Source organism: Taeniopygia guttata, chromosome 2, assembly GCF_048771995.1.
Source record: "Taeniopygia guttata chromosome 2, bTaeGut7.mat, whole genome shotgun sequence".
NCBI classification, from domain to species: domain Eukaryota; kingdom Metazoa; phylum Chordata; class Aves; order Passeriformes; family Estrildidae; genus Taeniopygia; species Taeniopygia guttata.
In genome coordinates this window covers 39,122,940-39,148,245 of record NC_133026.1, presented here as the reverse complement: position 1 = coordinate 39,148,245, position 25,306 = coordinate 39,122,940, and the positions used below count along the sequence as shown (strand labels likewise).

The 25,306-nt window shown below is 37.0% G+C and overlaps 1 protein-coding gene across 2 annotated transcripts; it reads left to right on the top strand.

Annotated features, from left to right (window-relative positions):
- Positions 1-1,368: 1,368 nt before the first annotated feature.
- NGLY1 (N-glycanase 1) lies at positions 1,369-22,727 on the top strand. Of its 2 annotated transcripts, XM_002197536.7 has the most exons (12): positions 1,370-1,556; positions 2,614-2,728; positions 4,806-5,048; positions 8,457-8,616; positions 11,786-12,008; positions 12,715-12,836; positions 13,253-13,398; positions 13,580-13,690; positions 15,901-16,065; positions 17,365-17,553; positions 20,692-20,869; positions 21,296-22,727. In XM_002197536.7, the coding sequence occupies exons 1-12, from the start codon at positions 1,396-1,398 to the stop codon at positions 21,469-21,471; spliced, it is 1,989 nt and encodes a 662-aa protein (XP_002197572.3). In that variant the 5' UTR covers positions 1,370-1,395; the 3' UTR covers positions 21,472-22,727. The 2 variants fall into 2 exon arrangements, with proteins under 2 accessions (XP_072781826.1, XP_002197572.3); XM_072925725.1 differs by lacking the exon at positions 4,806-5,048 and having other exon boundaries at positions 1,369-1,556.
- The last annotated feature ends 2,579 nt before the right edge of the window (positions 22,728-25,306 follow it).

Below are 25,306 nucleotides of genomic sequence, written 5' to 3'. Positions count from 1 at the left end.
AATTTTGTTACTTTGGTACCAGTTCAATGATCCTGAGGGATGAAATAGTAACATTTTAACTATGCTAGTCGGAATAATAAATGTAATCTCAGCAAAAGTGAACTGCCCTGTGTTAACTTTCAGCTTTTGTGAAGGATATGTATACCACTATCTTAAACAGTCATAGAAGCTGAGCAGTGACCTGTCAGAAGCAGGCAGCAGAGCCATAGTGTAGTATCACCTACAAAATCAGAAAGCAGCTTGAATTTTAAAGACTTCTCTTGCTTGGAACTCTTTAAATCTGCATTCTTAATAAAGCAAATCTCCACAGGCCTTTGTGTCCAAGGTTCTTCACCACAGTTCTTTCAGTAGCAGCACAAATCGGACGTCTAGAAGAAGACCAGGGACTTTTTGCCTCTCTGGGACGGCCGGGGCGAGTCGCTGCAGTCACATTCCTGCTCAGGTAACCCTGGTGAGCCTGGAGGTGTGGCACCCTCAGTACTGTCAAACCAGGGCAGTACAAAAGGGGATTTATGTCCTCAGTGATGTTACTGCCTACCAAGGGGCTCCTGATGTTCCAAAAACATGGAACAGGTAAGCATTTTCTTAAGAAATTATGTTATTTGATCTTTGTATACTTGCAAGGAGATTTAATCAAGCTCTAAGTTATGTCCAGGTGTTAGAAAGACAAATTGCTTGTTGGCAGAATTGCATTTTTAGGGCTCCACATGTTTCAGTGAAATCACACGTCAAAGAGGTGGAGGTTTACAAAGCTTGGGAAGAAGGATGCACCGCTGTCAGTGGGCACAAAGGATGAAGAATTTATTGGACACCAGGAGATTAGGCAGAACTCCCAAGATAAGGAAGAAACCAGCAAAGCCAACTCAGCAGCAGTGCTGGGATCAGCTCTGACTGGACAGAAGGTAATTCTGGCAGGGGGAGTTTGCAACCTGACTAGAGAGAAAAAATGAGCATGTGGACTAATCAGCGTAAGAAGGGAATCATTTAACCAATAGCATGTTTACTAATAAGAGAACTGTGTAACTTTTATCCAATGAACATTAATGCCTTTATTTGCTAGAATGTATAAATAGTGATAAATTTCGGTAGCTATCGTGCTGGCCTTGCGCAGCCCTTTCTGCGCAGATCTAGAAATAAATCAAAAACCTCGACCCTGCGCGTGGATTGGCGCCTTGCACAGCGGGTGAAGGAAGCTGCTTTGGGATACAGAGCCCAGTGCGGCCGGGAGGTGCCGCTGCCCCGGGTCAGCATTAAACCCTTCACGGCCGCCCCGCAATGCGCCGCCCGTAGCCGCGGGGGCTGCGCTCGGTGACGCCCCCACTCCTACTGCGCATGCGCCCAGCGGCAGGCGGTGCTGCCCGGCTGAGGGCGGTGGCCTCGCCACTCGCGCGGCGCATGCGCGTGGCGCAGCGCCGGGGGCGGGCAGCGATGGCGGCTGCGCTGGGGCTGGCGTCCTCGCCGGGCTCCGCCGCCGTGAGCGAGCTGTGCCAGAACAGGCGGGAGATCTTCCTGGAGGCCTCGCGGCTGCTCCTCACTTACGCCGACAACATCCTCCGGTGAGCGGGGCCGCCGCCCTCGGTCCGCGGGCGGTGCCGCAGGGTCCCGCCGGCCGCTCCCGGCTCCGCGCGGCGCTTTCGGTTCTGTTGTGTAATACCGGAGTTCAGAAGCGTCTCGCGTGGTTTTGTCGTTATTTTTAAATTAATGCTGCTTACGTAGAGGTGTAATGTTCTGTATTTCTGTTTCTTTATTGCTGGTTGGTTTGTTTTGGAAGTTTAAGAGTTTGTGTGTTCACACCATGCTGCCTTGTTCCTGAGTATCCACCTTAGGTGGGTGTTGAACTACCTAAAAACAAGTGGATGCACAGCAAGTAATTTAACTCGGTTTTAACATTTTATTTTTTACTCTATTTTTCGCTTGCCCTATGCTTCTGACTTCGCAAGGTTGGTACCAAGAGTTAATTACAGCTGAATTTCTGCGAGGTGGCTCTGTAGGGTGCACATACACGCCAGTACATGTGATTGACCTCGATGTCTTCCAGCAACTCGAAGTGTATGGGCTGCCCCTCCCTGTCTGTATCTGGCTCGTCTTTTACAAGCTTTTACCTCTTGTAAAAGCTGCTGTGTCACAGAGAATGGCGAGTCCCGGCTGGCTTCATTTAAAGGAAGAGGTGAAAGAAAAGGAGTTTTAAAAGAGTTGAAAGAGCACCTCTCTGTGCTACTGAGACCACAGTCGTTTCACTCAAGTACCAGGAAGTTTAGCACAGCTTCCGTGGTGGGACCAAAGCCATCCAGCATTAACCTGACATGTTCAATTAAAATGCACCAGATACAGGGAGATGTGAAGTTGTCTCTAAGTGTCACTACAGACTTAGCCCTGCTGGGTATGACTACAAAACATGAATTCATGAACATAAGTTGCAAGCTAAACTTTAAACTAGTTGGTAACTCAGAGCTAAGTACAAAAAGACATTTATAAAGTCAAAGTTTTATGTTGGTTTTTCCTAAGTGACATAAATGAATCTAAAATTTAAAAAAAAACTTTCATAGTGCAGTTGCACAGCTTTTAAGTGTCTACTTCATTTGCAAATATAATTATAACTTTCAATTTGTTCAGGAATCCCTATGAGGAAAAATACAGATTAATTCGGATTGGAAATCCAGCATTTTCCACAAGGCTGTTGCCTGTCAGAGGAGCAGTTGAATGTTTATTTGAGATGGGATTTCAAGAGGTGAGTATAATGTAGTAACTAAAGGTGTCTGTCAGTTTACATAGTAAAATTTAAAATTGCAAATTTTTTTCTGCTTCTCTAGTTGCAAGGCAGTAGTACATTTTAGGGCAGTTGGTATTTTCTTTCAGTCCTTGTCTGCCAATATCTGTAACTAACCAGCAGAGGACTTAGATGTGGCTGCTTCAGAAAAATGATGAGCTAACCTAATGCATAACAAGATTTTTTTTTTGCTGCTCAGGCACTGCTGGTTTACTGAATGGCTGGGTTCATATCCAAGCTGGCACAAAGGAAGTGGTGGGAAGCAGGGTGGAAACCCCTTTTCTTTGTCGTAATCTGCTGTTTGGTGAACATCAGACATTATAAATGGGTGTTGAAACTACCATTTTAAAGAGAGAAAAAAAATTTTAAAAGCCCTGCTCTTCTTCGTGTTCCTACCATTAGTAGAGCCCTGTAGTGATTTAGGTAAGGGAAGCTGATCTGACGAAAACTTAATCTTTCAAAACAAAACCAGAAATGTTTTTCAGCCAATTCACAGTGCAGCTGCACAAGTACTGGTGTTGTCATGGCAGCAGTGAAGGGCAATAGACTGACTGTTCAAGTAGTTGTAGGAGGGTGAGTCCTTCAAAACCCATTTTTAAAACTTATGAAATGTTATCCTAAAATAGTGTTGAGTGAATCTTGTTTCTGTTGCAGTCAGAAGGATGCATTTCAAAGATTGCTTTGTGTTCTGAAGTGGTCCCTGTCTCGGTGGAACTTAAACTACCAAACATTGTTAAACTAGAAGCAGTTTTTATAATTGCTGGAAAGCTGGTCTGAAAACCCAGCTCTTGTTTAACAGTGCAAAGTTTTTGCTTTGCTTTAGTTTGTCTGTTTGATGCCACACTTCTGTATGGGTTTGTACATGATGTTACTTAGGTCCAGCTGTCATGAGACCTCTGCCTTCTCTTTGGGTAAAGTTAATTACTGTAATGTTTTAAATAGAAGAAAAAGTATGCTGAAAGAAGTGGTGACTACGGAGAGAGAAATGGTCTGTGGATGTATTCTCATGCTGGTGCTCAGGAGGCTTTTAATTTTGCATTTTAGCCAGGAGGTGGGCAGTTTAAGTAGGGGCAGGTCTCTGAGAGTGTGTTGCCTCAGTCTTATGGTTATTATGTCAGTCAAAGGTGGAGCTCACAAACTTCTCTTCAACTGCATGGCTGATATTGTTCCTTCTTTTGTTTCTGCTTGATAATGGATTGATACATTCTTTATGTATATAAAGAATATAAAGTATAAAAAAGTATATAAAGAATATAAAGTATATAAAATCATTCTGATTTTAAGTGTTATCACAAAGCCTCCATCTGCTGTGATATGTGACCTCAAGTAACTGTAGGTAAACAAATTACCTTAATGAATAGAAGTGCGGCAGTGGTAGAAACTGAAACTGTTAAAGAATGAATGTTTCAGGATATTCATGTTTTTAGTAACCTGTTCCTTTATGTTAATTACACAGATATTTGATTGTGTCATAATTACTGATCTCTTGTTATACTGCCAGTAATTATGTTGCAGTTCAAAAATAAAACCCAGAAATCAACCCAGGTACCAGTTGTAATACGGATAATATTGCCTATCTGAAAACTTAAAACTTCAACATAAAAGATACCGTTATGTAAGAGAATTTCCAGCAGATGCTGTTCTAGGGACTTCTTCCCTCAACATTGGATGTCTTCCTGTGTTGCCTAGGATTTCATTGCTGTACTGTGAGAACTGAGCATTAATTGTTCATTTCTGTTGTTGCTGCTTTCTGTGCCAAACCATAATGACATAGCCCACAAATGGCTCCACAAAATAAGCTACTAACGCAAGCATGCTGTTATGAGCCCTCTTTCTCTAGATTAACTCTAGGTTCTTTATCTGGTAGGCTTCTGAAGCTGTGAGAGGCTTCAAGCTTTTACTGTAAAGGGACCTAATCTAAAAGGCTGAATCCTGCCGAGCCTTAGAATGCTAACTTCCAGTAAACTCAGCTACAGCTACAGATCATTGACCAGCTTAGACCTGCATTAACTGCTGAATTAATTTGTCTAAATTTCAGGGAGAAACTCACCTGGTCTTCCCTAAGGAAGCTTCAATTGAGCAGCTACGTAAAATCAGAGACTTAATTGCTGGAGAGAGGAGTAGCAGACTGAATGAGTCAAACCAAATCCACAGATCAGGAGCCTCTGCAACTGTCAGCAGCACTCAGACAGCTGCACAACGACCTTCGAGACCTGTTGATTCTGTTTTTGCCCCTGCCCGTCAGCAACCAGAAATACCACTTGTGCAATCTCTTGATATGGTAATTATAATCTGCGAACTTCATAGGCTCGTTAGTCTTGCATATTAAGAGTGAAGAAGAGTTAACTGTTAGGACAGGTTGCTCAGAGAAAATGAGTAGAGTCCAAATAAGCACACTGTTAAGCCTAGAGCAGCTTGGTCTGACCACATAGCTAATCTTGCTTTAAGAAGGTTGGACTAGACAATTTTCCCCCCCCACTGCTTTCTGAAGGTTTTTGAGTGTTTTCTTCAGTTTACATAGAACGTAAGCATTGAAATGTGCTATAAACAGAATGTTAGCAAGAGATTTTGTTGAAGATGTCTGTGAATATTCTGTTGATCAGGGGGTCAAGAAAAAAGGCTCATGTACTGAAAAGGAACAGCAAGATGGGGAACAAGGGGGAGAGTGGGTTGTGTTTGGTGTTTGAGAGCCAGCAGAGAAAAAGAAGCATAACCGTGATGCTTATAATTGTTGGTGTCTTGGTTCATGCATTATGATCTCTATGTGTAGCCTGTGAGGAGGGCTTTCTTTTTTCACATGTGCGTGTCATTCAAAACAGAAATTTAGCCAGACAAGGACAAATTTATAGTTATTTAGGCTGAGTTTCCCTTGTCCAAGAGGTTAAGGTGAAGTTCCTGATCAAGACAGAGCAGAGTCCTTTCATCTGATGTTAACTGGCCCGATGGGAGAAGATTTAGCACCTCATACAACTTTGAAAAATTGGGTTACGCCTTTTGATAGAAGCTTTTAAGGATGCTTTGGTGTAACTTTCTGAAGAGTTTTTCCTTCTAGAACCACTCACTTTAATCTTGAAGTTGGTGTAAGATGAATCCCTCCAAAAGCTCACTTCCCATGCATCCTTAAACACAATTTGCATATTTTATATTATATTATCAGTATACTGTTGGAGATGAACTATGACATGCTGTTTCTTCCCAATGCCTACCCAAGTCAGTGAATGAGAAATGGCAAAGCATTATTTGAAGTGATGGCTTTTGGGGATAGAGAGTGCTAAATGACCCATCCTCACACAAAAGGTCCTTCAGGAAAGGTACCATCGTAGGCATGTTGTATTGAGACTATTAATCTAATTATGTTAGCATGGTAGTTGTTGCCTCTAAAATATACTGACCGGATTTGTTTTACTTTGTTTGGGAATTCCTAGTTTTTTGGCCTGCTTCTAGATTTTTACTCTTTCAGCCACTTCTGCAATGGTGGTTGGAAGTGATTATGAAACCTGTAGAGCGATTTCCTGCTGCTGTACGGCTTAGTACGGGAAGCTTTAGAAGTTGAACCTGCAATGACAGCAATGTTGCACAATGTTGACACAATGTATTCTGAGGTTAATCCTTCCAATTTCTAGTTACTCTGCCCCAGCGTACACTAGCCATCAGAGTTGTGCATCAATTTCTATGAAACTATTAATTTTTCATGCTTCCGTACCTGGATGGTGGAACCAAACTTACTACTATTTAGAGGCTTTAGTAGTGCAGTGTTGGCACTCTGTTAGAATGCTGTATTTAGCTGATCCTACAGGCAAGTATACTGATAGGTCTCTGAGCCATTGAATTTGGTCATTATAGTCTGAATTGATTGGAAGGAAGTCTGGCAGTGACTTGGCCATTTTACTTGCACAGCAGTGGGAGATTTGTTTTCCAGTGAGTGCGCTGCAGTTATAGTTGTATTATCATTGTATGCACTGCTGACAGATGTCAGAGAGATTTAGAGTTGTTTCTGTAGTGCAAGCATTTTTTTCTTGCCTGTGTATTTCACCTGTCATTCACGGGAGGCCTGGTAAATGCAGGGAAAAGCACTGTACTTAAAAGAACAGAGGAATATTCATAAATACACAGTTCTAGGGACCTAGCCCACCGTTAATTTGCCTCATTGTTTTTTTCTGCATTTCTTGTCATAAAGTATTCTTGAGACTTAGGGAAAGGAGAGCTATGGCTAGTTGTTAATTCTGGTGGGTGGAGTCTGATCCCTTCTTGAATGGCATAGTGATTACAGGAGGAAAGGTGTATCCAAACATAGAACTGCAGTGAGGTTCACCTGGCTTCTAAGATTAAATGTTTGCATAACACTTCATACAGCGCCTTTTATAAAGCAGGTTAAGCACTGCTGTAACACTGATGGTTTTGAATCAGAAACCTGAGTGGGCAAATAATCTGGGAGACTTCCTGCTGTGCTGAGCAATGTCCCTGTATACCCTTTCAGGAAGCTGATGGACCATGAAGGTCTTAAGGCCTTTGGCAGTCTCTAATGCCCGTTATTTCTTCCCTTCAACCTGTATTAAAGTGAATCTGGATGCAATGGAGTTTATGATGTTAAACCAGTTATCTACAGCTGATGAGCTCCTGGAAGGGCAAAACCAGCTCAGTTCTATTTTAGCTGTTATGAAAATTAAGGACTGATCCTGAAGTACTGTAACAGCATCAAAACAATCACTTGTAATTTGAGTACTCCTTTAAAAGAAGCTTTCTTCTTTTGAAGAAGAGTTTAAAAGAAGAGTTCTCACACCTGGGTGTATGATATTGCATTTGCTGCAAGCCTCTCAGGAAAGCATTGCATTTTTGATTAAATTAAAATGGTAGTTAACAAAGCTAAAGGCTGGAACATGATATAGCAATAGAGAAAAGGTAATTTAGCAGTGCCATAGGCTTCCCCCAAAAATATGCCAGACTGTTACTTTCAAAGTCCCATTTTCACTTTCTGTATTGTTCCCTTTTAAATGGGAACAAATAGTTTGCTCAGCTACCAACTTCATTATTATTAACTTCAGCTGATAGTTTAATATTTGTGTGTGTACCTTATTGGGTGCAATGTGACTGTAGGTGACACTTAGGAGAACTGACTGAGGGGAACCTCGTTCATGTATCCAGTTGCTACAGATTGGGTGGTTCAGTGGGTGGTTACTGGGCTGTCTATATAAACCTCAATCAGAGTTGATCTATAAAAGAAGCAAGTAGAAACAGACAAGCAACATTAATGAATAAGAAATAATAAGCAGAATTCATAAATAATACAGTTTTACAAACTGATATAGCAGCGTCCAGAAAATGACAGTTGTTGCATGTCTTTTTGTGGATTTTGGGTAAGCAGTGTCCAAAAAAAAGGTGGTGAAGAGAAATCAAAGACTTTCACATTAGAGGTATCTTTAAAAACAGTTTTCTCCCTCAGTTAATTGACTTTTCACTCAAGGCACCATTCAGAATGCTCAGAGACAACAAGACTGGCTTTACAGTTTGGGTGGTGGGTCTTCAGTTACTGTTGATATCTTTGCAAATAAACATTTCACCCGTAAATAAGTATATAATGTAAATATGAACATAGAATTATGACTGACTTAAACTAAAATAGGAGAGCTTAGTTATTCTGCCTGAAGGTGAAAGTTCATAAATCATCTTGTGACTGAAAATCCTTTTACAGGCTGCAAATATCTTGAAAACACTTCAAACAAAATTCGAGGGTCTTGTATTGATGTATGAGAATCCTTCTATTCAGCAGAAAGCACTGGCTGCAATTCCCCTCCAGGAATTGAAAAGCAAGGCTCAGAAAAAGCTAGCACAAGCTACAAGACTGGACAAAGGTAAGGCTGCCAAGTTAACTTGTATATGAAAGTAGAAATGTTCTTTCAAATGTACCGTACGTTGCCGGTGTGTGTTTGGTCATATGTCTGCAGGTTCCAAATGCTGTTTCTAAATTGGAATTGCCTTCTTCCTAATTTACCACTCCCTTCTCTTATTTTTATTTTGCTTTTGTCATACATCTTTACTGCTTTTATTTAGAATATTTTACTCTTAATTTCTGAATTAGTAGAAAAAAGCATGAGGGACATTCTTGAATCTCAGAAATCGAGAATAGCTACAACAAGAGGAATGGAGCTTCTTGTTCAAGTAGTCATTGTTATTAAATTCTCAGAGTGCAGTTTTCCTGTATGTACTACAATTCTAAATTCAGAATAAAATATTTTAATACCACTTCTCTTTTTTAAAGTGATATTAGTGAGATTTTGAATGAGATCTTTCCAAGATGCAGCCTGATATAAACAAATGATCACTTTCCTTCCTAATGCTTAAATGAATAGGGTTATTCCCTATTCCTCATGGAGCTAGATATGAAATGTAGGCATAAATACTTGTGGCATCAGTGTTTGAAATTTATATTTTCTTCATAAATGTGAATTTGTTTTGAATGTATGAAGTTTTTGTCAGTTAAAATGACGTGTTTCTATTGTCACATGATGGTTTTATATTTGTTTCAATGGTATAGTGAAATGTTCCTTCTATAGGATAAATATTTTTAAAAATACCTATTTTTCACAGTCTTTGATAGAAGACTGCTTCAAGCAATTCTGCTAACTTTATAGGAGTGCTGTTGGTTTGCAAACCAAAAATAATCTCTTCATGTGTATTATTTATAAATTACTTTGTGGTGTCTCATACAGCCACATGATAATATGTAATTGTGCCTTCATCATTAAGGAAATTTTTGACAATGAATTTTCTTAGTAATTTTTCTTTTTATGAAACTTTATTGGGAAGTAAGAAACAACGTGACCAAGTACAAAGCGTTCTCATTCAGCAGCATGGGACAATACAGTGGGGAAGAGATTAGCAGTAATAAATAACAGCTATTAAATTTCTTTATAAAGGAAAAGAATAAAGAACAAGCCTGCTTCTTAGACTCTGTTCTAATACTACTGCACACCTTGTTTAAAAAGAGGAAGGAAGGGGGAAGATAGTGTTCTGGGTGCTTCTTCCAAAACCATCAGGCTGATTTAGTCAAAATGTCGTTCAGACCTTAATTTAGATACAAATAAAGGGGAAGGGGTGTAATTCCACTGTTTCAGAATGTGACAGCTTGAAAGCATTTTTCAAGAGCTTTATAGAAACGTTTGTTTTGGAATGGGCTGTATATGAGAAGTCTGGGTAATTGGCCTTCAGCTTCTTTGGTTTCTGTCCTGCATTAAGATTGCAACCTCTGGTAATAAATACTTAGTGCTAGGGTACATCTGTTTTTAGGATAGGCCTTGCAACACATAATGAGCATTTTAGCTCATAAAGACTATACTAGGAAGCTAACAGTCATTTGATGAGAATTATAGCTTTGATTTTATTATTTCCCTTTGCCAAATTTCATTAGAAAGATAGATTGAAAAGCCAAAAATAGCTGTATATCACAGCCAACAGTTTTCTGTTCAAATAAATCACCTTTGTCATTTTTTCATGTGATGTTTTAATGAAGGAGTTATTTTGCAAATCAAGGGAAGAATGTTTATAGCATAGCTGTCATATTTTTGCATATAAGCTCTAGTTTGAATGTTGTTATCCAGGAAAAGAGAGTATGGCCTGTGCTTGAAATCTTCTCATTCATCTTTTAGCAAAAAGTTTGAATATACAAAGCATATCCATTTTGTAAGCAGTAAGCCTTTCTCTGAGTGTTCCAGCACAAAGGTTTTCCACATACATTAGTAAAAATGGGAATTTTACTATAATTAGAAATCAGGTATTCTTGCTTTGATTAACAGATGATCTCTTCCCATACACTTCACGCTCTTGGCAATATGTGTTTAATGGTGTTAGTGCTCGTACAGAGATTTTTGTACCAAGGATGGCTATAGCTTCAGAGCAAGATGTGAAATGAGCTTAAACACTCATCTTAGGTTTATTTTTCACAATCCTGAGAAAGGAGCTAGTGCTTAAATTTTTAGTGCAACTGCCTTCGATTTCCTTTAAGCAGCATTTTTACATATCTATTTTATATGTTAATATTCATTAGTCAAACCTGTCTGCACTGTGACTAGGCTAAAGCTGTAGTGCATAAAAATAATCAGGCAGTAATACCTATGATTGCACTGTGGCCTAGGTGATAAAGCTATTAGGAATAATTATTTTAATATTTATGTATCTGAGAAGGAAGAGTATCTCTCTGCACATTGTAACAGGATGTGCATTTAAAGTTTCTAAGGAGTTTAAACAAATGGATCTTTCTTGAAAAGCTGGATTTTTAGATTTGTTTTTTAGGTAAAATGGGGCTCTTTCCAGGTGTCAAAACAGTGTGAATATATAAGTAGATTCTAACTCCTGTTGTAAACAGGAAAATGGGCCAGAAGAGTTTGGTGTGGTGAAATCAGCTAGAGTAGAAAACAAAAGACATCCTGGGTCTGTCTTGGGTAAGCTGAGAAAAGTGTTTATTTGCTGAAATTAGAACAAGCTCAACATGTTTGCATGGTATATACATATTTTCTACAATAATTAAGCTGTATTTGTAGAAGGTTTGTTTATAGAAAACCTGTACACCTGGTTGTTTAGATTGCTGCCAGTGTCTGGTTCTTTGGTATTTTGAAATCAAAGCAGTTGTTATTCCTATGAATAGGAGAATATTTTGGAGCAGAAAAATAATTAACTCTCTATTCCAAAGTCCTGGAAGAGTATGAAGGACATCAGGAACTTCACCAGGTTGAAATGTAAATCTGACTTATTTTTCTGAGCAACTTCTTATTCTCATTCCAGCTGTAGTATTTAGTACTGCAGTTTTTTGTTCTTAAGTTTGAACTTAGTCTTGACAATTTATATTTTCTTTCTTGTATGCATTTAAGTAATATGCAAAGCTTTTGAATACAGATTTATATTTAAAAGTACATAGAAATATATGAAGGCCCAGAGATTCTAATTTGCATAGACACTGTCAAGTTCAACTGAATTACTTCTCCATTTGAACTGTGTGTTGTATTGTGTGTTGTATAAATTATACAGGTGCACATGTGAATGAAGAGGACTTCTTATTGTTGGAGCTTTTGGACTGGTTTAAGACTTCCTTTTTTCATTGGGTAAATAGTCTTCCTTGCAGCCGGTGTGGTGGGCAGACAGAGCCTAAAAGTGACTACCTGTTGCCTACTGATGATGATCTAAGGTGGGATGCCAGTCGAGTGGAAAACCATTACTGCAATCAGTGTCAGCTCAGTAATAGATTCCCAAGGTGAGCATACAGAAACTTGCTGTCTTTTTTCTTACAAGAAACAACTTTATGCATTTTGTGAACAGGTGAGAAGTTTTTCATTCAGAGATAAGAGAAGCTGTTTTACATAACATGATAGAATGTTTGATGAACCAGCAATTTCTCTACAAGGTCAGATTTTTTAAGACAATATGTGCTCTCTCTTATGTGGACTTGTTCTGAATACTTATCTGGCTTGTTTGGGGGATTTTTAATGTTAATTTTATGAACTACAGCTTCTAAAAAAAATGTTAAAATTGGCAACCATATGTAGGTAGTGTTTTGTTATTGCAGGGAAAACTTCACTTCTGCAGGGAATCACAGTGTAATGTACATCTTTTGCTGAGTCTATAGCAGAAGAGGAAATATGCAATTTGTATATACTTTTGTGACATTTAGACATTTTGCTAACTTTTTAAGGACCAGCATAAAAATCATATTTTAAGATGGTTAAATCAATTATGAAAACTTAATCAGATTAATTTCAGTGCTGCTCTAAATATATGATGGAGTCATGTTAGTTGAGGTAGCATTCTGCTCAGATGTATTTTGTGCAGTACTGCAATTATTTCCATTATCTTCTGTGGACTGATTGATACTGAAGTCTTTTCAGATCATCAGAACACGATGTAAAGATTTCTGAAAGGTGAAATCAATGTTCTTGTTTTGTGTTGTTTTTTTCCTATAGGTATAACAACCCTGAAAAACTTCTGGAAACCAGACGTGGGCGCTGTGGTGAGTGGGCCAACTGTTTTACACTGTGCTGCAGAGCTGTAGGGTTTGAAGCAAGATACGTCTGGGACCATACAGGTATCAGTATTCTGGAGTATTGTAACATTAACACAAACCTGTGCAAAAGGAGGTTATTATGCATTTTATGTCACTCAGAGCATATTAGCCATCAGGCAGCAGGTGTAGTTATGCAGTCAGCTGACAAAGACAATATAATTCAATTTCCTGTCTTGCCTGATGAGATGAAATACAGTTCTGCAAGTAAGATTAGATGACTGATTTCAGAATGATACAATCTGTAGCTGAATGTAAGGGATTGTGATCCTAAGAAAGAGTAAGCTTTGGTAATGTTTCTCTATGTAGATGAACAGAAAACATGTTCTTTCACCTGTTCCTTCATTTAATAAATTGGAAAAAGTTCCAATATGCTGCAAGATTAGAGTAGAGGCTCTATCTTTATAAGTCATTGTTTATTCTTGGCCTTTGTTACATAGATCATGTGTGGACTGAAGTATATTCTTCATCTCAGAAAAGATGGCTTCACTGTGATCCTTGTGAAAATGTCTGTGATAAGCCTCTTCTTTATGAAACTGGCTGGGGAAAGAAGCTCTCCTACATAATTGCATTCTCCAAAGATGAGGTAGGAGTAATGATGCTAATAATAAACAAACTTGCCCTGAAGCAAGTGTGCAATGTATTCCACCTTGGTGTGATTTTCAGAATTATTGTAGAAAAGCATGCTTTCATTAACTAGCCTCTTTAAATGAAGCAAGATACGTGGAAATTTTTGGCTGCTTTATTTTCTTCTGCTTATGCTTGAGGTTGTTGATGTCACCTGGAGATACAGCTGTAAACATGAAGAAGTACTCTCTAGAAGGACAGCACTCAGCGAAGCTACGCTGCGAGAGACAATTAATGCACTAAATAGAACGGTATGTAACTTTTCTTCAGTGGGTTTCTGAGAGTGAAACACAAGTATCTGCAGAATGTCAAACAAAGGAATGCATTTGGTAACCTCATAGGAATATTCATGCACTATGGATTTCAAAAATGCTGTTAATTACCCATTTTACCCTGAATACATAGGAATCGGTTGCAGTGCTGAACTTGTGGGAAATAAGATAAATAATGGTATGTAAGAGTATTATCTCTTATATACACAGATGTGTGTTTATATATTTTTTCTCTTAGGGACTTTGGAGCAGACTTATACTTGCTGGGAGTAAACTGCAACTCCTTAGTAACTATATGGACTCCTTCAGGGTGACTGTACATTTTCCACATCAGTGCTGCTATAACTTGAAAACAGTAGCATTTATGTTGTAAGAAATGCAGGTTTAATTTGCTTTCAGTGACTTTTTGCAAGCTCTATGAAGTGAGAGGAATGATTCATGGGCTATTTCCAAGACTTTCAAAAGGTGTTGATACCATCAACAGAGCTTTGTCTCAGAGCCATGTGTATTTACACTGTTCATGCTTAACATCCCCAAAATATATGGAGCCATTTGCATCTGCACGTCATGGTTGCAGAACTTCTCTGCTAAGCTTTTCCCACTCCCTACTTGGGACACCAGAAACTTGATTCAATCTCCTAGAGTATCATAAAACCTTGAACCACCTTGAGGTTTCCATTTTGTCCTCCCTTCCTTACAGGGCTAATTCCCATGCATGGAAACTTTAGTTCCAGTGATAGTATACAACTGATGACTTAAAAAACAGATTATGCTTTTTTTTGAGACCTGTTGGCTTGAGAGTTATAGCCATACATTAAGACTGTAAAGAATTTCAAGACCAGGGCTTGAAATAATTTTAACAGTAATGAAAAATTAGAGTCACAGAGCACTGCGAACAGTAATCAGATCATCAAAGTGCTTAAAGGAAATTGTGGATTGGTGTTGTTAATTTAGGGTAAACCATATCAAACTTCCTCTGAGCTGGAGCAAGATCATTAGTGCTGCATAGGGATATCCTAAGTGTCAGGGCAACTGTTAGACCCAGGAAGGTCTGATGTTTCATGGAAAACTGCAGCAACCACTGGTTGTCATCCATGAACACAAGTAGAGGTATGTTTCCCCCCCTTGCTGTGTTAGAACTGGTATTTGGCATCTGGAATTTGTTCAGCTTGAGCTGTTTCTCATAATTTCTCTGTATCTATTTTCCTTTATACAGTTCCGCATTGTTGTCTAGAACAAAAAAGTCTTCAAATGTTTTTTCTGCAATCTCTAGTAGCAAAACTTGCTGGAGTCAGAACTGCTTTTGAGATAATTAAAATGCTTATCAGCCTCAAGTTTCAGGTCCCAGTGGGCTGAGTGTGCATGCCTTGGGTGATCACCAAAGCAGAAAAAAAGATCATGTGTGTAATAATTTACATATTCAATGTTGAACATTTTTCAGCCCCCATGTGGGTTTATCTGCACTTAAAAAACTAAAAGGCTTCACATTCCAGATTTGTATATTTGACCTGAAAATCATGTAGACAAAACACTAACATCTCAAATTTTTTATAAGTTTTTTACCAAAAAATTGCTCATCGTTCTAATAATGTAGGTAAATAAGACATATAATTATTTTTATTTTTCACTAATTTTTCTGGAACTAAGCTTTTCTTAATTTTCTGACATCTGAAAATTAGAAATGTCATGGTTTGTTTATGACAGAATCAGTGAAATAACTCTTTGAAAGATTTTTGTTTGGACTTAATCAGAAAACCAAAGCTTTTGCCAACCAAGTCACTCCATCTTAGAGAAGAAAAATTTGACCACAAATGAGTCTTGCCTTCTCTTTCCTTCAAATAATATTGAAAACAGCTATAGTACATCATACATATGAATAGCTATAAAAATTGTTATGGAAGTGTTTTATCGTCCAAATCAAGTATTAAAAACAAAATGCAAACAATTTTTTAAAAGAATTCCACACAGTGCCTGCAAGTTTCTAGAGAAAGCACTGCTGTCACATAACTGTGCACTTATGACTGGTTTGTATTTGTGGTATAAGATTAATGTTTCTAATAATCAGTCTAGACTTTAAATGTTAATCTGTTTTTTCAATTCTATTTTTCCCTGTTGGTGTCACTCTAGAGCAGAATTACAAATACCATTTTTTTCTGAATGTTTTCTTTTTTCCTAAATTCTTTTTTCAGAGACAAAAGTCTTTGTCAGAAAATAGAAAAAGAGAGCTCCTGGAAAGGACTATTGTGGAGCTTGTTGAGTTTATTTCTCCTAAAACACCTAAGCCTGGAGAATATGGTGGAAGGACATCAGGCTCAATGGCTTGGCGAGTAGCCAGGGGTGAAATTGGTCCAGAGGTATTTAACTTTTGGTTGGTGGTTAACTTTTGGTAGATGTTATAAGATGATCATCTTAGAGGTAGCTAACTAAGGCTTTGTGATTATGGTCTAAAAAAAAAAATAACACTTCATGGTAGATAGCCAGATTCAACTCTAAAAAGTGAATCTTGCGAAAACATTAGGTGAAAGTTTGATTTGAATTCAGTAGAGGTCCACAAGTAATTTTTGAGAGTTGATGGTTGTCTATTGATTTTAATAATGTTTGGGAATTCTTGATATAAAGTGTGTTTTGTTCTTAAAAGTTAAAAATTACGTAAATTTTAAATTACATTTAAATGATGTAGTTTGACAGAGGTAGAAAGTTTAAGTTTAAAAAACTTGGGAAAACTGTAAAAAATTTTTGGTTTTGTATTATTAGTTACATCCAGGTTTTAACCAATAGTAGGTTTTTACCAACTATTTCTGTTTATAAAACGTGGGCACAATTATAGTTGCGTAAATTAAGCAATCTCTTAAATAATACGCTAGATTGATTTTCACATCAGTATTTTTTTACTGTTTCCAAACAAGGCTTGACTTTTATGCTAAGATACCGTTTCCCAGAACCATAGTAATATTTAGCTTGAGTCAGGATGCAAAGATGTCACCTCAATTTTGTAGCAATCCCATCATGTGGAATGTCTAACTGTCCTAAACAGAAACAGTTAAGTGAAATTAATGATTTTTTTAAGATTGTCTAACTTTGAGAAACTAATAGTTATTGCACTCCTCTGTTTTTTGGAAGACTTAATTTCTGAAACTCCTAAGAACAATGACTTTTTTTAAAAAAAGTAATACTGTGAAGTTACAAAGTTTGTACTTTTAAGTTTTTTGAAGTTGATTTGTAAACTGCATACACAAGCACCTGTATATGGTAGTCACAGGTTTGCTATTCAAAATAACCTTTTACTTATTCAGTGTACAAGGTACTCAACATATTAATTTGCTGTTATGAAACTCTAATTTCTTACTTAAATGGTACAGTACTTCATGTTAGTTTGTTAAAAAATTACATCTAAAAGTAATTATATGAAAGTTTTAAAAATAAAATTACTCCTTCCCTCTGGAGAAGTTGCAAGTATGCTGTAAGAAACTGGGTTAAAACTTTTCTTCTGCAGAAATGGTTTTGTACATGACCTCTCTTAAAAAAGACCTTTTTTTTTCACTTGGCAGCAAAACTGAATTGCAAAACTGTGACATACTGTTTAAAAGTAATGTAGTCTTGAGGGAATTTAGGCATTGGGGAATGAAGGTGCTTGTATGTTTTGGCTTTTTCAGAAAAGAAAAGAAGTAGTTTTTATTCCCTCTGAAAAGGAGAAGACGTGTAAACTGTTCCATCTCGTCTACAATGTAATAGATGATAGTTATACACGGATTTCCAATAACAACGAAAAAATAAGTGGCTGGGAAGCAGGTGTTTTGAAGGCAGAATCTATTTGGAGAAAGGTTGAAACAGATTGGAAAATGGTAAGAATAGGAATTATTAAAAGCCTGTAACGTACAGTAAAATGATGATAACTTGAGTAAAACGGAAAACCCTTGCCAGTGTTTGGATTCAAAACCTCTCGGTGCCCATAGAATTTAGCTGATGTTAGTAAATGCTGTTGTTAAAATTCAGTAAGATTGCCAAATGGTACAAGAAATTAGAAATAAATTTAACTTGTCTTTCAGAAAGGATGACTGAACTCTCTGCAGGTAGGTAAAATCCTTGCCAGAATGCCAGATTTGTAAAATGGCTTCCTTCTTAGGCTTCTGGGAGAATGCTGTGTTAATGAAAAGCAGTACTTCGCTCGAAATAAAACAAGGTATTTGTTGTTTTTAAGAATAGTTTTATAGTGTATTATATCTCTTTGTATGGCCAAAGGAAGAATCCTAAATAATACAATTCCATCTGCAAGAAGACCAAAACCTATCAGTTATCCAGAATACTGTAAATCCTGCCCAGAATCCTTTCCTAGTGTCAGGACTGAGCAGCACAAGAGTCATAGGCTCTAAGAAGAGAATTGCTACCTCTGATGTGGGAAGGGGTCGTGTACTAGCAAATAGCTTTTCCTGCAACAGCAACCAACTATGGAGCTGAACGTTCTTGTCAGGGACTAGAGCATGTTACTGCTTTTTTCCTCTGTCATTTTACTAGTTTGAAGGGTCTTTGACCAAATACTCTTCTAGCTTCCCGTTGATGAAAATGGTACCTGCCTCTTGAGATTTTTCTCTCCTGGGTCTGTACATAACTGACTTGCAAAATGCAGTGGGGGAATTACATAAAAAGGCTGTGCTGCCCTAAAGAGAAAGAATAAGGAAAGAAATGGGAGGATAGTATGAAAGATACCACAACAGGACAGATTTAATATAGTAAAAGAGAAGTAAGAAGACTATCAGAGTAGGGAACAGGTGTTCTCTGCTTCCCCAGGAACTGCTAAACATATGATAGTACATTATGTTTGCAATTCTGCAATGATCAGTCATCCTCACTTTTGCAAGGAACATGTTGTACCTGCGCTGAAACTAAACTACAATTTTTGTCAGTTCTTGTAATCAGATAAGACAGGGTGGGACTAATCTATAAGACCAGGCAAAAAGACTTTACCCTTGTATTCAATAACACCTCAAAAGGATGAGATGATGGCATTAAGAAATTAGGAGCTATGCCTCCAGGTCTCTCTCATGCTTGTGGGTGAGGCATGTTAGTTCTGCAGGAATTGCATCCTGCAGAAAGTATGTAAGAATCTTAGAATTTAAAATTACTTTCTATTGGGTGTTATGTGTATAATGGGAGATAACGGCGGAGAGAAAGGTTGTTTGGGGTTTGCTTGTTCTTTTTGTACAAGATGCAGCTTTGGAGCTTGATTCAGCCAGCAGCTGTCCAAGATCTTAAAAGCCAAAGGAACCTTTACAGTAATGCTTGGTTAACGTTTATTATGTGATGAATGGAAAGGCATTTAAATCTAAAAGCCACAGAAAATGTATCTGTAAGTATTAGATGAAGAGTAACAGAAAATAACCACTTGGATTTATAGTACACAAGGCAAACAGGTACAAACCGCAAATTCTGTCAGATGACCCAGAAATAACCAGAAATCCAGGACTCAAACTGGCAGAATGCAGTAGGTGATAGTAATAGTGTAAGACCTATAGATCTGAAATCCATGGATTTGTGAAAGGTTAGTTTTGCAGAAGAATTGCTGCAGTGGAAGAGAATTTAATGAGTTGGTTGGATGTTTTTTTCTTCAGAATTCAGACATTTTTCAAATAATACTAGAAACAAAAAAAACAAGTTTGAAAGTTAGAGGAAAGTCAAAAATACACAAAATAAAACTTCAAATTCTTTTTTCTGGTTAGATGCTAGGATATTATAACGAAAGATGAAATAAAGTAATGTTTGAGGGTTTTCTAGCCTTCAAAACTATGTTTAGTGCATTTTGACCAAGTAGTATTTAATGGGATGTTTTGCCTTCCTTACTAAAATTCAGCAGTTCAGTAGGATCTGATCAAGGGAAAGCTCTTGCTAGAATCAGCTGAGATACTTAAAAAAATGTTTGGAGTTCAGCACATTAATGAACATTAGGATTGCATTCACATGAAAACAGCTTAAATCATTACATTTTCATAGGTGATTTTCAGTGTAAGACCTCGCACCTTTAGGGGTTTTGAGCTTCCTTCAATGTGAAAATAGTAACACTAAAACTGTTTAATGGTCTGTCAATTACATTTCTATATTAGGGTGAGATCTTTAGTAAAACAAACTACTGTGTTTTATTATAATTTTATTCTGGTTTGTTGTCCCAAGATTAAAAAATAAAGAGCTGACTAAGTCCTTTCACTATGATAGTAATCAGAAGCTTGGACATGACAGAATTTTTATTAATTTAGGATTCCAAAAGGATCATGGTAATTTGGACTCTTTAAACTGTAGTGTCTGTTATTTAGGTTTGCTGATGATAGATGTTGGACTTGAAAGAATTGTCAGGCACTTGTGACCAAATTCTTGAGAGGGTTCATAGTAACTTTAATGAATGTTAATATGTGAGTGTGACTGTTCAGCCAGGTGAAATTCAGGACAGCATTGGGACTAAATTAAATTATACAAAGTTGTAACAGTTAAAATAATGACAATATGGAATTTATAAATGGCTGACATGTATGATTTGCTTGAACTGAGACACATCAGGTCCTAGGAGAAGCAGTGTGCAGCCATAGCTGAAGAAGCTACTGATTGCACAGTTCTTTTCTTCAACAATACTGAACAACTGAAGTGTTACGTGCATTTAAAAAGACCTCTATTTCTCCTTCTTTAAAAAGTAATAAGCTTTGGGAGTTTTGTGGCTTGAACTTTACTATGGCTGTTGAAATAGTTTAGTGTTGCCTAGCAAGGGGCTAGGGAAGGTGTGAGCATGTACAGTTACCTAACTGTGGAATATACCTGGGGATGAAGAAAGAGGTTTTTTATATAAAATTTTACTTTGCACTGTTTTAAAGGTTCAGGGGCTTGACAAAGAATGAAAGTGTGTAATCCTAAGATTTTTATGTCCTTGTTAAGAGAATTAATTTGATGTGTGTTGCTCGTCTCAGTTTTTGACATGCTGGTTGTGTCTTCTTTCCATGTAGGTTTATTTAGCCCGAAAAGAAGGGTCATCCTCTGCCTCCATCAGCTGGAAGTTTGAGTGCAAGTCAGTCGGTCTAAAAATAGATAACATTTCAGTTAGGACAAGCAGTCAAACATTTCAGAGTGGAAGAATACAGTGGAGACTTCGCTCTCCTACAGCAGAAATTGCTCTGATAGGAGGTAAGTGTGGAATTTAAATAATGAATTGTATCATGTAGCAGAGATGTTACTGGAAATAAATAGTTTATATGGAGAGAGTACTGTACAAACACTAAAAACAAAATATGAATATTCTTTTCCAACAGCATTTCTCAGCAAGGTCAAGAAAATACTGTGCATTTAATTAAAGCTGGTGCAAAACTCAGTTTTATTAATATACACAGCCCTACCTGCAACAGAGCAGGGCAAGCAAGAACACAGAGTGAATACAAAATACTTGTGTTTTACAAGGATAGATGCCTCTATGTCTGGTGGCAAATGAGTCTGAGTAGTTGCAACTGAGATCATTAAACATCCATTACAGCTTAGCATTTTTAATGTGCATTCTATTATTATATACTGTCTGGAGCTGTGGCTTACTGAATTATCTATCTTTTCCTCCAATAGATAAAAGTCTTTGCTCCTATTCAGATTTTTCTGGAGCAACGGAAGTTATGTTGGAAGCAGTTCTAAATGGAGGGGATGGTGAAGCTGCATGGCAACACACACAGCTGTTTAGAGAGAGCTTAACAGGAGGTGGGGAAAATTGCTTGGAGATAATTATAAAACTCAGTGACCTCTGAGAATCTGAACTGTAGAAATGTACTTTGGATTCCTTGAAGACATTATACCATGGATACAGTATGAAGATTTGGTTGGCAATTCCTCTTCATCCTGCTGGCAGATTATTTCCTGTTTCACTGCTTCCATTAAACCAACTTGAAACTGCACGTGTATTGAATAGGTAAACATTACAATGAAAACCTCTTTGCTATAAAAACAAACAGAAAAATTAAGGGATTGAACCACAAAGTACCATTTTCTTAAACTTTACAATGAAAAGGAAACAATTTTTAGGAAGCAAAACATGATCATAGAAGCACAAAGCAATTGTAATGGATTTTAGCTTGGAGTTTTGGGATTGGCTTGCTGTTTTATTGGGGGTTTTTATAATCTACTTGGAAAAATAGTTTGAATTATGTTTTCCAATTATAACAAATGCTTCTGATGATTTTAAAATATTTTAAACAATATTAGAGGATTTGGACATTTTTTCAAAATTTTGATTTTGTGTAGTATTCAGAAGTGCTGAAATTAAGTTAATTTCAATATTGCATCCTTGTTAGATGTCTAAGTATTAAACTTGTGTTTAATACCTAGAACTATTTGGAAGCATGATGGTTGCTGGGAAAATAACATCATTTTGAAGGAAATGTTCATTATGTACTTCAAATTGTCATGACCTATGATACAAAATTGAGGCTTAAAACTGAGTAAGAACAGCATATTTTTTCTATGAAAAAATAGGTTATTCATTATAAATACTTTTTGATGATATTAATTTAGATTTGCTTAATAAATCTTTTAAAAGTTAGGCATGTAGGTTGAAATCCTTTTAAGTGGTTTTCTTGACTTGCTTTAATACTATTTCCAAATTTTATCTTAAAGAATATACTTTTTTTTCCTGTTCAATTAATTCAGTGTTTAAATTTATTTTCAGTCAGTACAAAAAATACTATCCAGGAGACATCAGATGTTGCAGTGCTATGAATGAAGCATGGAGTGAACGTTCAGATTAAATAGTCTTTATCAGAATGTGAGGAAGGCCTTGCCTGGATTATACAAGAGATATTCTATTATAGAACTAAAATGAAAAGTTCAAACCAAAAAACTATTTGGTTTTATTTTAAAAGAAGTGAGAATTAAGGATGATGTTTTCAAGATCAGTGTTTTTAAAGTTTTTCTTTCTTTTTTCTGAACTTTCCAGCCTCTGTATTGATTTGAAGCATTTGTCAAAAATAATTTATGTTGAAATAAATGTTTGCTGACCTTTCAACAATCTAAGCAAATATGAAGCTATTCATATTTTATTAGAAAACTGCATATGCACAGTGAACAAAGGAATCTTAAAAAATAGTAGATTATTGCAGCTCAGAAGTGACAGAACAATGCGTGATGGATTATATACTTCAGAATGTAAATGGGCAGTTTATGAGGGGAATTAGAAGAATCTCCCCCCTCGTAATACCGATTAATACAGTGACAGGGTACTTACTGTATTGTGCACACTGGGAGGGAAGAGTACACACTGGAAGGGTGTTTATCAGTGCTTGACTAATTCAAAGTGAATTCACCAATCTCTGTTTAAAATTACTTCTGTATTTGGTTTCAGTTAACACTTTTTCTGAGATTTTGAGTGGGAGCGCAACAGAAGAGTATTTTAGGCTAATATGTATACTACATTGGAAGAGAAAAGGGAAGACAACTCAGGTGCCACCAATCAACAAAAGTGTTTCTACTTAATATTTTGATAGCTGAAAAAGTTACTGCTTTAAAGCAGAAATTGTTTTTGCAATCTATTACTTAGAGGACCTTGAGGAATTGCAGAATGTCTTAACTGCATCTGATAATATGAAATCAGGCAAAATATATTTTAAAGTAGTAAGATAAAATAATTTTCTCATAATTTTGGTCAGAATCCTGGGTAAGAGTAATAGCTGCAGATTACTTAAAACAGTAATCGAAGTCCATTTTTAAAAAGTTTGAATTTAAAAGATGGAAAAATGCCTTGACAGTCTAAGTAATCAAGAAGTACTTCTGTATTTATAAAATCACATTCAATGAGTAGAAGTGGTTATTTTAGGAAAGAATTAATAAGTAAAACACTCACGCTTAATAGAGCTAATGTGAAAAATTTAAATGGAACTCCTTCAGTTGTCTTTTGGAGTATCCTATAAGTAGTGAACACTTTGAATCTTCACACATAAGCTGTTTTAAAGGCATTAATTTCCTCTGTTATCTCCATTTCAGCCCAACTCTTCATACATTTTAATTTTTGTTTTTAACCAGAGGTAATTCCTCATCCACAGTTGTTTAATATTTACTTACAGTATCCTGAATTTGCAGTATTACATGGTGGGAAGATCTCTGCTGCTCTAAGTCTGCTCTAAAAGTATGGTTATTAAGTTATTCTGGCAATGGTACAATACTGGGTGAGTGGTAGATGTTGATCAGGGCACATGTCAGAAGTCAGTGCTTACTAAAATTTTTAGAAGTTTGAGGAGGTGGAGATTAAATGGGGAAATTTAAAATACTGTTGCCTAGAAATGTATGGCTTAATACAGGTAAAATCAGCAATGTTTTCTAGAATCCACCTTAGGTGCATTTTAAAGAATGACTGGCTGTGCCATCTGTGACTGCATTCCAAGGTTGCACTGAGTTGTAACAGTGAAATCTTTTCCATTAAAAGTTTACATAAATACTGTACTACCCAGTTAATGCTATTTTTGGGGTGCATGGTTTCCAACAGAACTATGTGGGAGCCTGTGCACAGAATTCCTCCTTTCAAACAAGTATTTGTTGTACTGTTGTCTGTCTAGAGTTGATCGTCCATCTGTTGATTTCTTCATATCCTGTTTTGACACTTAATGCTTAGTAATTTCCTACACCCCAGGAAGTTGCTGGGAAGATGTATCCTTAAAATATATGAAGGAAGCTCCTTCTAGTCAGTGGAGAAAGAAAGAAGAGGTACAGATTTCACAGATTTTTTTACAGATTTTCCTGCACAGCTATGCAGGAGTCAAACAAACTTTGGTGTAAATTATATAACTTACAATGAGAAGTAAGTAGTGAAAATTATCTGATCTTGTAAGAAAATCTATCACCTTAACTCATCTGTTAACATTAGACTATTTTTCACATTTAGTAGGTTGGATTTAAAATATAATCCTTATTATGTGCAACATCAGGAAATGTAGAACACTAAAAATAAAGTGTGTTTGTCTCCATAGTGCGGTGGAATGAAAACAGATAGCAGGCAGCACATATGGCTGCCAGAAGCTGGGAACACCCATTTGCAGAGTTCTTGCAGCTCTAAACATAACAAGCCAAAACAAAGGAACTCCAAGAGGGGCAGAGATTGTTCCAGGCAGATATCAGGATGTCTGTCTCTTCACCACACCCACGCTCCTCATTTCTTTACCTTTGGTTGCTCAAGCTAGCAATGGAAGTAAGCTATAAGTTAATTTAATAGGCCTCACTAGTTTGTCAAAACTTAGCATTTCTTAAGTATAGGCATTATTTAAAGTGAATCTCTAATTTCCATTGTAGGTTAAAGCCTCTGGGTTTGGACAAAATTGTTGTCCAAGCAATTCAACACCATAAAAAATGTGTCAGTATTGAAGGGACTTCTGTATCTCAGCTTCATATCATATGGAAGGTTGAGAAGGAAATTGCAGACAAGTACCTTCCTTAAACGCAGTTGCTTAGGTCCTTTCTATACTTTGAGTACTTTGGGGGAACTTATTGAACATTATTTGCAGTAGTTCAGCTTACCTGGTACTGGTTCTGAAGGTTCTTTACGGGGTACTCCTGTTGCAAGCAATGCTTTATGCCTTGTGCCTTATGGCCTGTCTAAAC

What these genes read in the sequence shown, in the direction of transcription:
- NGLY1 (XM_002197536.7), top strand. Translation starts at nt 1,396, where the DNA reads ATGCGCGTGGCGCAGCGCCGGGGGCGGGCAGCGATGGCGGCTGCGCTG. An exon ending in ATACGTCTGGGACCATACAG is followed by an intron (nt 12,837 to 13,252) that starts GTATCAGTATTC and finishes TTTGTTACATAG; the next exon opens with ATCATGTGTGGACTGAAGTA. An exon ending in TTAATGCACTAAATAGAACG is followed by an intron (nt 13,691 to 15,900) that starts GTATGTAACTTT and finishes TTCTTTTTTCAG; the next exon opens with AGACAAAAGTCTTTGTCAGA.